Source organism: Oncorhynchus keta, chromosome 20 (assembly GCF_023373465.1).
Source record: "Oncorhynchus keta strain PuntledgeMale-10-30-2019 chromosome 20, Oket_V2, whole genome shotgun sequence".
NCBI lineage: Eukaryota > Metazoa > Chordata > Actinopteri > Salmoniformes > Salmonidae > Oncorhynchus > Oncorhynchus keta.
In genome coordinates, this window is record NC_068440.1 from 33,902,225 (window position 1) to 33,917,476 (window position 15,252).

The following is a 15,252-nucleotide window of genomic DNA, read 5'->3' on the forward strand; positions in this document are numbered from 1 at the left end:
ATGTTCTCGAACTGGTTTGACATTGGGAATGTTCTCAAATAGTTCAGAGAACGTTAAGATACAGCGTTCTTCTGTGGGAATTTCAGAACTTCAGCCTTACGTTTCCTACAGGTTTCTTTGTGGTTCTACTTAATTCATGTTCTCACATCGTTCAGTTCTCAGCATCAACAAAACTATATCTTCTATCTTGTTAAGTGTGTTGGCCAAGTCCACTAATTGGCAACACCTGATCTTAATGAGTGCTTGTTTCCCCATTGTTTGAAATGGGATCTGTTTGAATAGACTAACATATAAAAACATGGCATGCTAGCTCCATCCTGGTGGCACAGAGGACTAATTCCATGGACAGAGAACAGAAGATCATAGGTTTGAATCTCACTGACGCCAAAGTAATAATACAACATTCTCAGAAACTCCCTGCAACCTAAAAATGTACGTTTTCACATTCGTTCTCAGGACATAAAAAAAAAAACATTTTACCAGTCAGGAAACTTATGGCTTCGTTTCTAGAACCTAATCGGAAACCAAATACATACGTTCTCACAACTTCCAAGGAACCAAATATGCTAGCTGGGCTCTTTGATTCTATCTTTCCTTGGCTGGGCAGACAGAGAGCGTGCATCCACTGCCACCACTGGCATTTCTTTTCCATTTGACTGGAAATTATATCTGTATTCCAATCATTTTCTCATACAATACATTAATATTGCGGTAAGCCTATACTTAATTAGTGTATATAAATCATATTTTAACACCATTTCCTCATACTACTACGTGCTATATCCTTATACTACTACTGTGCTATATTGTTATACTGCTAGATGGAGGGGTGGGTGGGTGCTTTGCCATGGTGTGACGTGGGAGTGACGTGTATGTGTGAGTATGTGTGAGTGGAGAGGGATGGAGACAGGCTGTATGGGGAGATAAGACCAGGGTTCGCCTTTCTCTCCTCCCTGCCTGGATGGGGACATTAACACTCCTGGGATAGGTGACACAGAGAGACACAGAGAGAGAGAGTGTGAGTGAGAGAGAGAGTGTGAGAGAGAAAGAGAAAAAGAGACCACCATCCCCTCTGTACCCCCCCCCATCTCACCCCACTTTACCCTGCCTCACCCTATCCCCATGGAGGTAGCTGAGTGGATAAGACTACCCTGAGGGGGGCTGACTGACGATTCGTGTGGATGGTTGCCTCCAAACGGCACCCTATATTGTGAACTACATTCTCCTATGGTCCCTGATCAAAAGTAGTGCCCGATACAGGGGATGTGGGACATTTGGGAGGGAGCCGATGTGAAGGTTAGGGTCTCTCCCGCTAGGCTGGGTCTCTGAATCTACCTCCATAAAGATTATCTCTTCATGAGAAACATCCTTCCCCTCTGATATATCAGCTCACCTGCTGTGACGGTGAGAGTAGAAAATGATCCTTGCTGTTTCCAATAATGTGAATTAATTTTCAAAGTAGCAGTTATTAAATATGACCTTGAAGCTTGGCAGAGTGCTCTACTTTATCATTGAAAAACTAATGAAGCCCTTTGGTTCGGTAGCAGGCGCTAACGGAGATAGTTGTGCCATGATCCTTCTAAGATCCTTGTTACCTAGGAAACAGCCAACTGCTATTATGCAAGTAAAACTTTTTGAAAAACACCTGCATGACTCCTGTGCCTGACATAACAGATGTACGGTATAATTCTCAAAGATGTACAGTACAAGCCACACTTTCTGAGCATCAGTACGGCACAACCATGACAAACTAGTGTAGTTAGGACCACATCACATCTCCCTCTCTCCCTCTTCTTACTCTTTGTGGCTAATGTGTAAAAAATTGTCAGTGGGTCCTAAGATGTGTTTATTTTACAGATGAACACGGTGATATGGTCAGGGTGACATGTCACGGTCAGAGTGATGTCAGTGAGAATAGCCAGAAGTGACGGATATCATGGAGGTCCCTAGCAAGAGTCGGGGATGGACTGACTATAGAAACAGAATCCTAGAATAGGTTGACCATAGAAATAGAATCCAAGAACTGGTTGACCATAGAAAAATTATCTTAGATTGGGTTGATTATAGAAATAGAATCTAAGAATGGGTTGACCATAGAGATATAATCTTAGAATGGGTTGACCATAGAGACAGAATCCTATAATGGGTTTGACCATAGAAACATAATCCTAGGATGGGTTTGACCATAGAAACATAATCCTAGAATGGGTTGACCATAGAACTAAAATCCTAGAATGGGTTTATCATAGAAATTGAATCCTAGAATGGCGGGACCATAAAACTACAATCTTAGAATGGGTTTACCATAGAACTGAAATCCTAGAATGGGTTTATCATAGAAATATGAGCTGACCATATAAATGCAATTATATCATGGGGGCTTTTCCTATGATGATGTCATCGTGGGCATCAGAGGGTATAGCTACAGCAGTTGTTGTGACTGGGCACCACAGAGGGACAGTTGGGGGTGGTTCTCAAACCTCTTCTGGGGACCATTCCATGTATTTGATTGATTCCACAGCTAGCACTCCTGATTCAACTTGTCAACTAATCATCAAGCCCTTGACTAGGTGAATCAGATGAGTTAGTTCAGGGCTACAACAACATTGTGAAAATGTCTGAGGGTCCCCAGGAGAGGTTTGAGAACCACCCCCTCCCATTACTGTCCCTCTATGACCCAGTCACAATATTGGCTGTAGCTATACCCTCTGATACCCGTGACATCATCAGAACCACTGCAGTAGGGGGTGTGATGTGACTCACGGATACACTCTGGCTGGGAGCCGCTCCAGGTAAGGTCAGCCTGGCAGAGCCGGGTGGTGGAGCCCTGGAGCAGATGACCCAGCTGGCACTGGAACGCCACCATGCTGCCCACCTGTGTTAGAGTAGAGAGACAACTGAGTGCACCTGCATTATCAATAGGCGCAGGAGTAGAGAAACACAGCACACACACACACACCATAGTTAGGATCTATGTAGTTATAGTAACAATGGCATAAAGAGTATCATATATTCTTATATTCACACTAGTCTCAGAGGCCTATAAAAAATAATTGGGCTTCAAACGTGAGGAGTCAGGCTAGCTAGGAATAGAGCAGTGGGAGTGTTCAGCGTGAGGAGTCAGGCTAGCTAGGAATAGAGCAGTGGGAGAGTTCAGCGTGAGGAGTCTGGCTAGCTAGGAATAGAGCAGTGGGAGTGTTCAGCGTGAGGAGTCAGGCTAGCTAGGAATAGAGCAGTGGGAGTGTTCAGCGTGAGGAGTCAGGCTAGCTAGGAATAGAGCAGTGGGAGTGTTCAGCGTGAGGAGTCAGGCTAGCTAGGAATAGAGCAGTGGGAGTGTTCAGCGTGAGGAGTCAGGCTAGCTAGGAATAGAGCAGTGGGAGTGTTCAGCGTGAGGAGTCAGGCTAGCTAGGAATAGAGCAGTGGGAGTGTTCAGCGTGAGGAGTCAGGCTAGCTAGGAATAGAGCAGTGGGAGTGTTCAGCGTGAGGAGTCAGGCTAGCTAGGAATAGAGCAGTGGGAGTGTTCAGCGTGAGGAGTCAGGCTAGCTAGGAATAGAGCAGTGGGAGTGTTCAGCGTGAGGAGTCAGGCTAGCTAGGAATAGAGCAGTGGGAGTGTTCAGCGTGAGGAGTCAGGCTAGCTAGGAATAGAGCAGTGGGAGAGTTCAGCGTGAGGAGTCAGGCTAGCTAGGAATAGAGCAGTGGGAGTGTTCAGCGTGAGGAGTCAGGCTAGCTAGGAATAGAGCAGTGGGAGTGTTCAGCAGTGAGTGTTCAGCGTGGAGTCAGGCTAGCTAGGAATAGAGCAGTGGGAGAGTTCAGCGTGAGGAGTCAGGCTCAGCTAGGAATAGAGCAGTGGGAGTGTTCAGCGTGAGGAGTCAGGCTAGCTAGGAATAGAGCAGTGGGAGTGTTCAGCGTGAGGAGTCAGGCTAGCTAGGAATAGAGCAGTGGGAGTGTTCAGCGTGAGGAGTCAGGCTAGCTAGGAATAGAGCAGTGGGAAAGTTCAGCGTGAGGAGTCAGGCTAGCTAGGAATAGAGCAGTGGGAGTGTTCAGCGTGAGGAGTCAGGCTAGCTAGGAATAGAGCAGTGGGAGTGTTCAGCGTGAGGAGTCAGGCAAGCTAGGAATAGAGCAGTGGGAGAGTTCAGCGTGAGGAGTCAGGCTAGCTAGGAATAGAGCAGTGGGAGAGTTCAGCGTGAGGAGTCAGGCTAGCTAGGAATAGGAGTGGTTCAATTGAAAGGTCAGTTTGATATCAACTTTGATGTTGCTATCAAACAAAGGCTGTGATGTACACACACACACACACGAGTCAACTCTTGAATCCCTATGAAAGGTTTTGTTTAAGCAGCCTACATCAAACCAAGACGTTCCTTGGTTCAGACTGATCACTGATGCCCTTTCAAAGAGCGACATATCAGATTAGCCCTTGTCAGCTCTTTTCAGCTCTCTCAGCCTTCCTCTGCTTGCATGCGTGTGTGTGTGTAGATGTGTGTGAGACCGTGTGTGTGTGTGTGTGACAGAGCCTGGGGAGTGAAATATGAAAACGTGTCATGGAATGACACAGTGGCTTCACACATTAATTGATTAACACGTCGTCCCCGGTGCTGAAACACAGTCTGACGAGTAATAAGACTCATGGCCTTATCTCTGGGATACAATATCTCCTTCTCTTTGCTTCAGTATCATTAGGCTGCAGCCAGCAGTCTAGCTAGGAATAGGAGTGTTCTCTTTAGCTTCTCCCTGTCCCTCTCTCCTCCCTCTCTCTTTCTCTCTTTCTAATTTCCTCTCTCCCTAGAGTCTCTCTCTCTCTCTCTCTCTCTCTCTCTCTCTCTCTCTCTCTCTCTCTCTCTCTCTCTCTCTCTCTCTCTCTCTCTCTCTCTCTCTCTCTCTCTCTCTCTCTTTCTCATTTCTCTCTCATTTCTCTCTCTCTCTGGCCTTATCTCTCTCTCTCTCTCTCTCTCTCTCTCTCTCTCTCTCTCTCTCTCCCTCCCTCCCTCCCTCCCTCCCTCCCTCCCTCCCCCTCCCTCCCTCCCGAGGGCGAGACAAATGATTTATGGGTGTGAAAGCCTGATATTTCACTGTTCTCTCTGGAGCCTGGGCATGACTTGACCCCAAATGTTACAATAAGGCTTGAATTCTTAATGCCAGCGCATCTGGGCAAGAGCCCTTCCTCGCCCTCCTCCTCCCTCTCACTCCATATTATATTTATCCCCTGACAAAAATATGAATAAAGTTCATTCCCGGCAAGAGCCCTCAAGCCCTTCTCTACCCCCTTCCTCCCTCTCACTCCTTTTCTCCTGGCAAAAATATTCCTAAAGTTCATTCATGTTACAAGACGCGGGAGCTCTTTTCCATGTCTTGACTTAATAAGGAGGAGCAACCGAAATAGCAATGAGAAATAACTCTCCCCTCCATGTGTTCCGTGTGTTCCATGTGTTCCGTGTGTTCCATGTGTTCCGTGTGTTCCATGTGTTCCGTGTGTTCTTTGTGTTCTGTGTGTAACCATCTCCTTTATCTAGTAGTGGTCCAGCAGCGTAGCTCTGAACACTGCATAATGTACTAGTGGTTACTATAATGGATTGATGATTTAGTACAATGTGCGCTAGATAAGATGTCTTCTATCTAATAGTTTATGATGGAACAGAACCCCAGGAGAGAAGGAAAACACTGTTGTCTTTGACTACATGCTGCTCTTCACTTTTATGTCATTTGATATTTGCTGCCTTTCTGTTTTATTCACAATTAGAGGCAAGCCATGCAGCAAATGTGTTTCTCTTCTCCCAGACAAATCACGGCAATTTGCCGTACAGTTTTGCCATTTATCAGTCCTAACAATGTAAACACAGATTTGGTGGGGGAAAGTTGTAGCGTTTTAAGGCTCATTAGGGACATGGAACGGAGGAAGGACTGCTTGTGTTTACAGATCCCGCTGTGTAGACACCATAGGACTCCAGAACGGTCAGAAACACACACACACACACACACACACACACACACACACACACACACACACACACACACACACACACACACACACACACACACACACACACACACACACGGATGGAAGCATGCATATGCACACACAATGAAATAATACCCACAAAAATATGAACCCTTGTAAACACAAACAGGGTTAGACTCTATTCTCAGCATCAACACTGTTTTCTAGCTTGTTCGTGACATTTGTGAACAGTAACGTACACCATGGTAAGGTGTTTCAGAGCTTTTTTTTTGTTCTTAAATGAAAATGTCTTCTTCATCAGAAATATCCACCATCACCATGCTCATCATCATAATCATTATCATCATTCTATAGCTAGTCTTTATCTATCTTTTTGCTAGCTAGGGTCATCTACTTTAAGTGCTGCCTGTCTTCCCAGTAGCCTTCTTGGTATGTGAACTGCTGACTGCCATTAACTTGCAGATGATTGTTGACACATCAACCAGGATTAAGGGGCAGGGCAATTTGCAACTGTTGTTATCTTGGTAATCAGTGGCTGTATTGGAGGGGAGGGTGGTTTCTCCTCTCCGAGGCAATCAGCAATTAGTACAAGGAGGTGTGCTCTTCACCTCTGCAAGGCAATGGTCAATTGGTGTTAGTACTTCAGTCTCCCTTGTTTTCTCAGCTGTCAACGGCGGTCTCGTAGGCAAAACTAAGGCCACCGCCAAAACAAAGATGGTTCTGGGGAGGAGTCGTTCTGAGGAGTCGTTCGAGAAAGGAAGGAGAGCTTCACACCACTGTCTCACTTGAGTATCTTACCTAGTTATTTTCTGATGATCTCATTTTTTCTCTTTTGCAGCATTGGCAGCCATGTGTGGTTTTTCTATACCTGTTCGCTCCTCTCCCTTGAGGCTTTACAGACACTCCCCAATCCTTGGCTGCAACTCTTTTAATTTAGTGTACCCTGCACGCACAACATTTGGAATTCCTGGGGCTTCATTTATCAATATTGAGTAGAAACTATTCTAAAATACTACATACAAACAGAATTTATAATGTCTGTATGCATAGAAAAAGTGTGTTTTATCAAACACTCCTATGAGAGTTACACACACCGGTAGGAGATAAACATTGATGAATACCAATTGTTCTCAGCCTCAGTGCTCATGCAGAACCTTGGCGATTTGCATTTCGAAACGCCCCTAATTAACCTTATATGGTCAATTCATCCCTTCAACCCATAGGGAATATACAATGCCATAACCATGACATACAATGGCACAACTAATTAAAAAAACATGTTTCTGAGACTGAAATAGAGGTGCTCGTGTCAGAGGTTGAGTACAACCATATTGTTTAATTTGGTTCGCTCAGTTGTGACCAGTAAAAAGAGAAACAGAGCTACAAAGAGAGGACTATTAGGACAATTCAAGTTACTTCAAATGATTAGACAACACAGACCAATAAGCCATCCGTCCTCAACAGCTCCCTCCTGTAGGCATATAGGCCAACTATTGTTCTGCAGAATGAAGGAGTTGTGGTGTCCAGGTGGAACTCACATTCAGTAGCATCTTTTGACCATCACTTAACCTGTCACCTGTACATTAAGAGGGGAATACTTGTCTGTTCACATAGTTTAAATCCTTTTGTGCTGGTTCTTTTATGTCAATGTGGGTGCCGCCTTTTTCTCTATTCGCATTTGGGAATTCATTGATGGCATCATGTCAAAGAAACCCCTCTTGACTTCAATCTGTTGTGCAATCTTGTATTGAAATTGTATGTTACTGTTTGTTTTGGCTCATGGAGGGCTGTGAGATTCCGATCGGCAAGCTCCTGTTGAAAAGTGCCCGTTGCCAAAAACCCCAAGACGGATAGCACATGGTTGTGCACCGGAATGGCATGTGTTTCCTTTTTAAAGTAGGTCTCAAATCTTTGCAAAAATCCTATGAAATTGGTTTTGGGAAACGATATCTGATGAGCCAATCTGTTCTCTCTGCGAAATGCAGCATGGGCCAAATCTTTCAACAGAGCAAGATCAGACATCCCTTTTTCGATTTCCATTACCTCAGTCTTTTATAGTATGTCAACAATGGTTTCACTTTCAGATATGCCTTTTATTTAACAAACTACTGTACTTGATATGAATTATTATCGTAACAAATGCACTGATGTGGTCAAATTATATGATATTGATAGCATGTCAAGATATAGTGCACTCATACTGGTGGCAGGTAGCCTAGTGGTTAGAGTGTTGGGCCAGTAACCAAAAGGTTGCTGGATTGAATCCCTGAGCTGACGAGGTAAAAATCTGTCATTCTGAACTAGGCAGTTAACCAACTGTTCCCCAGTAGGCCGTCATAGTAAATAAGAATTTGTTCTTGACTAGTCAAATAAAGTTTTTTTTTATTTTTTATTCTGACGCCTTCACTTTTTCCACAGAGCTCCGAGACAGGATTGAGTCGAGGCACAGATCTGGGGAAGGGTACTAAAACATTTCTGCAGCATTGAAGATACCCCAAAACACAGTGGCCTCCATCATTCTAAAATGAAACAAGTTTGGATCCACCAAGACTCTTCCTAGAGCTGGCCGCCCGGCCAAACTGAGCAATCGGGGGAGGGGAGGTGACCAAAAACCTCAATGGTCACTCTGACAGAGGTCCAGAGTTCCTCTTTGGAAATGGGAGAACCTTCCAGAAGGACAACCATCTCTGCAGCACTCCACCAATCAGGCCTTTACATGTTTTAATGTTTATTTTAAATTGAACCTTTATTTAACTAGGCAAGTCAGTTAACCTCTCTCGGGTAGGGGGCAGCATTTGGAATTTTGGATGAAAAGCATGCCCAAATTAAACGGCCTGCTACTCGGACCCAGAAGATAAGATATGCATATAACTGGTATATTTGTATAGAAAACACTCTAAAGTTTCCAAAACTGTTAAAATAGTGTCTGTGAGTATAATAGAACTGATTTAGCAGGTGAAAACCTGAGAAAAATCCATCCAGGAAGTATTTTTATGTGTGGTTTAGTAGTTTTCTATTCAATGCCATTACAGTATCCATTGACTTAGGACTCCATTTGCATTTCCTATGCCTTCCACTAGATGTCAACAGTCTTTAGAAATCGTTTCAGGCTTGTATTCTTATAAATGAGGGAGTAAGACCAGTCTGAACGAGTGGACCCTAACTGGACGCAGAGTTTTTTTCAGGCACATGTGCATTTCTTGTTTACCTTTTATATTGGCGACGTTATTGTCCGGTTGAAATATTATAGATAATTTAGGCTAAAAAACAACCTGAGGATTGAATATAAACATTGTTTGACATGTTTCTATGAACTTTACGGATACAATTTGGAGTTTTTGTCTGATTGTTTTGACTGAGTTTGAGCCTGTGGATTACTGGAGAAAACGCGCAAAACTGAGATTTTTTGATATAAAGAGACTTCATCGAACAAAAGGAACATTTATTGAGTAAATTAATGTCTTCTGATTGCCACCATATGAAGATCATCAACGGTAAGGGATTAATTTTATCTCTATTTCTGAGTTTTGCAACGCTTCTGCTTGGCTGGTTACTGTTTGTAATAATTTGTCAACTGGGCTATGTTCTGGGCAAGGTATGCTTTCACCGCAAAGCATTTTATAAATATGACACTGTGGTTGGTTTAACAAGAAGTTAATCTTTAAACCTATGGAAAATATGTTTTGTTTTTATAATTTTTATAATGAGCATTTCTGTAATTGAATTTGGTGCTCTGCAACCTCACTGGATGTTGGCCAGATGGGACATACCCTAGACAGGTTAAGAACAAATTCTTATTTACAATGACCGCTCACACAAGCCAAACCCAGATGACGCTGGGCCAATTGTGCACCGCCCTATGGGACTGGATTTGAACCAGGGTGTCTGTAATGATGCCTCAAGCACTGAGTTCCAGTGTCTTAGACCACTGCACCACTCGGGAGCCTTTAAGGTACAGTTGCCAGACGGAAGCCACTCCTCAGTAAAAGGAACATGACAGCCCACTTGGAGTTTCCAAATGGCACTGAAAGGACTCTCAGACCACGAGAAAAATATTATTTGGTCTGTATGCCAAGCGTCACGTCTGGAGGAAACCAGGCACCGCTCATCACCTGGCCAATACCAGCCTTACGATGAACCATGGTGGTGGCAGCATCATGCTGTGGGGATGTTTTTCAGCGGGAGGGACTGGAAGACTAGTCAGGATCGAGGGAAAGATGAATGGAGCAAAGTACAGAGATCCTTAATGAAAACCTGCTCCAGAGCACTCAGGACCTCAGACTGGGCCGAACCGAACATTCACCTTCCAACAGGACAACGACCCTAAGCACACAGCCAAGACAACGCAGGAGTATCTTCGGGACAAGTCTCTGAATGTCTTTGACTGGCCCAGCCTGTAACATATACGCAAAGACTCGGGAAGCAAGTACAGGGAGTAAATGTAACAAATAGCTGAACATGGAACAAAACAAGAAACACGAGTAGCGCACAGACATGAAACACAGAAACAGAATCAATAACGCCTGTGGAAAGAACCAAAGGGACTGACAGATATAGGGGAGGCAATCAGGAAGGTGATGGAGTCCAGGTGAGTCTCATGAGGCGCAGGTGCGCGTAACGATGTTGGCAGGTGTGCGGAATAATGAGTAAACTGGCGACGTGGAGCGCCAGTAGACGTGACAGTACCCCCTCCCTTCAACATATATTTTCCCAATGCTATGCTTGTCAAGCAGTTCCCTTATTCCACCACTTGTGCGAAAGCATGGTCATGGCTGTGCATACATTTACACACACTCTCAAGCAAACGTTCATATTGATAAATCTCACACTTTGCCTGGAAATGATCCCACGCATGGTTTACGCAAAGATAGATAATGGCGCCGGAGGAGATGGCTGCCATTTTACAGTACCCTAACCAATTGTGCTATTGTGTGTTTTTTTGCGTTATTTGTAACTTACGTTTCTGTTATTTTTCTTACTTATCTATTTTTTTTTAACTTAATTAACAAAAAAATTCTTAACTGCATTGTTGGTTAACTTAAGGTATAGGGGGCAGCATTTTCACTTTTGGATAAATGGCGTGCCCAATTTCAACTTCCTGCTACTCATGCCAAGAATATAAGATATGCATATTACTAGTAGATTTGGATAGAAATCACTGAAGTTTCTAAAACTGTTTGAATCTTGTCTGTGAGTATAACAGAACTGATGTAGCAGGCAAAACCCTGAGGACTAACCATTCAGATTTTTTTTTTAGATCTCTGTCTGTTCAGTGAGTTCTCATGGGGAAACGATATTTCTTAGGCACTTGTTTGCAGTTCCTACTGCTTCCACTGGATGTCACCAGTCTTTGGAATTTGGTTGAGGTTATCTAGGAACTGGGTAACACTGTTGAGAGTTGCTCAAGACTTGAAAAGTAGCGTTGGTTTGTTGTCTTCCTGTATTGAACACAGATAGACCCGTCTTCAATTTGATCGATTATTGACGTTTAAAAATACCTAAAGTTGTATTACAAAAGTAGTTTGAAATGTTTTGGCAAAGTTTACAGGTAAATTTTGAGATATTTTGTAGTGACGTTAAGCAAATTGGAAGCTGTTTTTTTCTGGATCAAACGCGCCAAAGAAATTGACATTTTGGATATATATGGACGGAATTAATCGAACAAAAGGACCAATTGTGATGTTTATGGGACATATTGGAGTGCCAACAAAAGAAGCTTGTCAAATTAAAGCATGATTTATATTTTATTTCTGCGTTTTGTGTAGCGCCTGTAGGGTTGAAATACGCTACTCTCATGTTTACTGTTGTGCTATCATCAGATAATAGCTTCTTATGCTTTCCCCGAAAAGCCTTTTAAAAATCTGACATGTTGGCTGGATTCACAATGAGTGTAGCTTTAATTGAGTATCTTACATGTGTGATTTAACGAAAGTTTGATTTTTATATAATTTTATTTGAATTTGGCGCGCTGCATTTTCCCTGGCTTTTGGCCAAGTGAGACGCTAGCGTCCCCTATCCTAGAGAGGTTAAGGGCTTGTAAGTAAGCATTTCCCTGTAATACCTGTTGTATTTGGCACTTGTGGCAATATCATTTTTAGATTTGTGCCTTATTATTTATAAATGAGGCCCCAAGTAGCGTTTGAAACTGCCAATCTGTGGTCAAGAATGCTGAGTTTATCTCAGCCTATGCTACCCTTCAGTCCCTTGACATTTTGGCCTTGATGGAGACATGGACAACCCCAGAGAACACTGCTACTCCAGCTACTCTCTCCATCTGACTACGTTTTCTTTCATAGTCTGAGAGCATCTGGTCATCGCGGTGGTGGCACAGGGCTACTAATTTCTCTTAAGTGGAGATTTTCTATTTTCTCCCTCTCACCTGTCCATCTCCTCATTTTAATTCCATGCTGTCACTGTCACTTGTCCACTCAAGTTTAACATTATCGTCATATCGCCCACAAGGTGCCCTTGGAGAGTTCTTCAATGAACTTGATACCTTGATAAGCTCATTTCCTGGCGATGGCTCACCGCTCTTTGTACTTGGCGACTTCAACCTCCTGACATCTGCCTTCAATTAATTTATTTCCAAATCTTTCCTTCCCCTCCTTGCTTCTTTTGGCCTCACCTTTTCCCAGTTCTTTCCCATTCACAAGGCAGGCCATACGCTTGGCCTCACCTTTTCCCAGTTCTTTCCCACTCACAAGGCAGGCCATACTTTTAACCTCACCTTTTCCCAGTCCTTTCCCATTCACACGGCAGGCCATACGCTTAACCTCACCTTTTCCCAGTCCCCTCCCACTCACAAGGCAGGCCATACGCTTAACCTCACCTTTTCCCAGTCCCCTCCCACTCACACGGCAGGCCATACGCTTGGCCTCACCTTTACGAGAGGTTGCTCACCTACTAATCTCACTGCAACCCACCTCCAGGTCTCTGATCACTACTTTGTTTCCTTTTATGTCTGACGCAATCGTCACTCTCTCTCTCTCTCCGCCCCGGGTAGCCTAGTGGCTACCTTTGACTATCACTGTCTCCTTTCTTCCTGGACGGCTCGGCCCTCCTCTCCTGCTCCGTGGCTGAGGGACTCATTGAGAGTTTACAGAACAGGGCTGCGGGCAGCTGAGCAAAAATGTTCTCATCCTCATAGATCTATCTGTTGCCTTCGCCACGTGAACCATCAGATCCTCCTGTCTACCCCCTCAGGACTGGGAGTCTCAGGCTCTGAACACTCTTGGATAGCATCCTAAATGGTATGCTGCTCCTACCAGGTGACATGGAGAGGATCTGTGTCTGTACCAGATACTCTCACCACTGGTGTACTCCAGGGCTTAGTTCTAGGCCCTCTCCTCTTCTCTCTATACACCAAGTCACTCGGCTCCATTATATCCTCACATGGTGTCTCCTAACATTGCTATGTGGATGACACAACTGCTTTTCTCCTTCCCCTTGTGACACCCAAATGGCAACACGCATCTCTGCTTAGATGTCGGCCCACCACTTCAAGCTCAAACTTGACAAGATGTAGCTGCTCTTCCTACCGGGGAAGACTTTCCTGCTCCAAGACTCTCCATCCCAGAGTGCAAAGTACCTTGGCGTGAACCTGGACAACACCCCTGTCATTCTCTGCAAACATCAAAGCAGTGACTGCAGGTCCATGCTCTAAAACATCCATAGAGTATGACCATACTTCACACAGGAAGCGGTGTAGGTCCTAATCCAGGCACTTATCATCTTCTGTCTGGAGTACTGCAACTCGCTGTTGGCTGGGCTCTCCACGTGTGCCATCAAACCCCTGCAACTTATCCAGAATTCTGCAGCTTGCCTGGTGTTCAACTTTCCCCATATCACCCTGCTCCTCCGCACACTCCTGAAGCTAGGAGAGAAGAGACCATGCCCATCTTCCAAAAACATCTGAAACCCTACCTCTTCAAAGAGTGTTCAAAGACTTTGTGCATCAGAATCACTTGCTGTGCGGTAGCAGAGAGAACAGTCTTCGACTTGTGTGGCTAGAGTCTTTGACAATTTTTAGGGCCTCCCTCTGGCATCGCCTGGTATAGAGGTCCTGGATGGCAGGGAGCTTAGCTGTAAAACGTTTTGAGGATCTGACTGCCCATGCCAAATCCTTTCAGCCTCCTGAGGGGGAAGAGGCATGGTCATACCCTCTTCACGACTGTGTTGGTGTGTGTGGACTATGATAATTCCTTAGTGATGTGGATACCGAGGAACTTGAAGTGCTTGACCTGCCCTGTGGACGAGGATGTGCTCGGCCCTCCATTTCCTGTAGTCAAAGATCCTTTGTCTTGAGGGAGAGGTTGTTGTCCTGGCACCACACCGCCAGGTCTCTGGCCTCCTCCTTGTAGGCCATCTCATCGTCATCAGTGATATGATAAGGCCTACCACCGTCTTGTCATCTGCAAACTTAATGAATGAACAGGGAGTACAGGAAGGGACTCATCACACCCCCTGAGGGGCCCCCGTGTTGAGGGTCATTGTGGCGGATGTGTTGTTGCCTATCCTCACCACCTCGGGGCGGCCTGTTCGGAAGTCCAGGATCCCAGGGTCTTTAGCTTAGTGATGATATGTGGTTGTCCCCCCTAGCTGTCTAAAGATTAATTAACTAACTAACTTTAAGTCACTCTGGATAAGAGTGTCTGCTAAATGGCTCAAATTTAATTTTTTGGGACCATGATTGACATGATATCATCGTCATTGACACCATCAGCCTCACTGTAATGATTGTCTCGGCTCAGACATTACTACATACAGAGATCTGAAATTTAAAGAAGTCAAATGCCAGAGGGAATTTGCATACAAGTAATGAACATATTCATTGCCTCATTTGCATATCATTAGCCAAGGAAAATGTCCCAATGAGAAAGGTACGTAAAGTAACTTTGTCAGGCTCGAGCATTGTCTCTAAACCAATGTCTTGCCATTCAGTCACGATTTATAATTCTTTGGATATTATGTATTTTCATAGTGTAACAAGGCCTTGTCCAGAAGGTATGAGACAAAAAAAGTATATATATATTTTTTTTTTACCACATGAGCTTAGTGTGTGAATAAGAGCCTTGAAGTATCGCTAACACTTAAGGACTTCAGGACTTCCTACACAACACATTCACAGACAGTACATTAACAGAGTATCTTCAACATGCAATCTGAGTGTCATATGGTCATGGCAGAGTCCCAAATGGAACCAAATTCCAATATAGTCCCTTTGGGCTCTGGTCAAAAGTAGTGCACTACATATGGAATAGGGTGAGGGCCCTAGTCAAAAGTAGTGCACTACATATGGA

General features: G+C 44.3%; 1 protein-coding gene across 2 annotated transcripts in view; it reads right to left on the reverse strand.

Annotated features, from left to right (window-relative positions):
- LOC118399009 (CUB and sushi domain-containing protein 3-like) overlaps positions 1 to 15,252 on the reverse strand; it is a 908,305-nt gene that overhangs the window by 14,782 nt on the left and 878,271 nt on the right. For both annotated transcript variants that reach the window (XM_052472732.1, XM_052472731.1), the window contains exon 63: positions 2,764 to 2,875. In XM_052472732.1, coding sequence (XP_052328692.1) covers positions 2,764 to 2,875 — 112 coding nt within the window. The remainder of the gene's footprint in view (positions 1 to 2,763; positions 2,876 to 15,252) is intronic.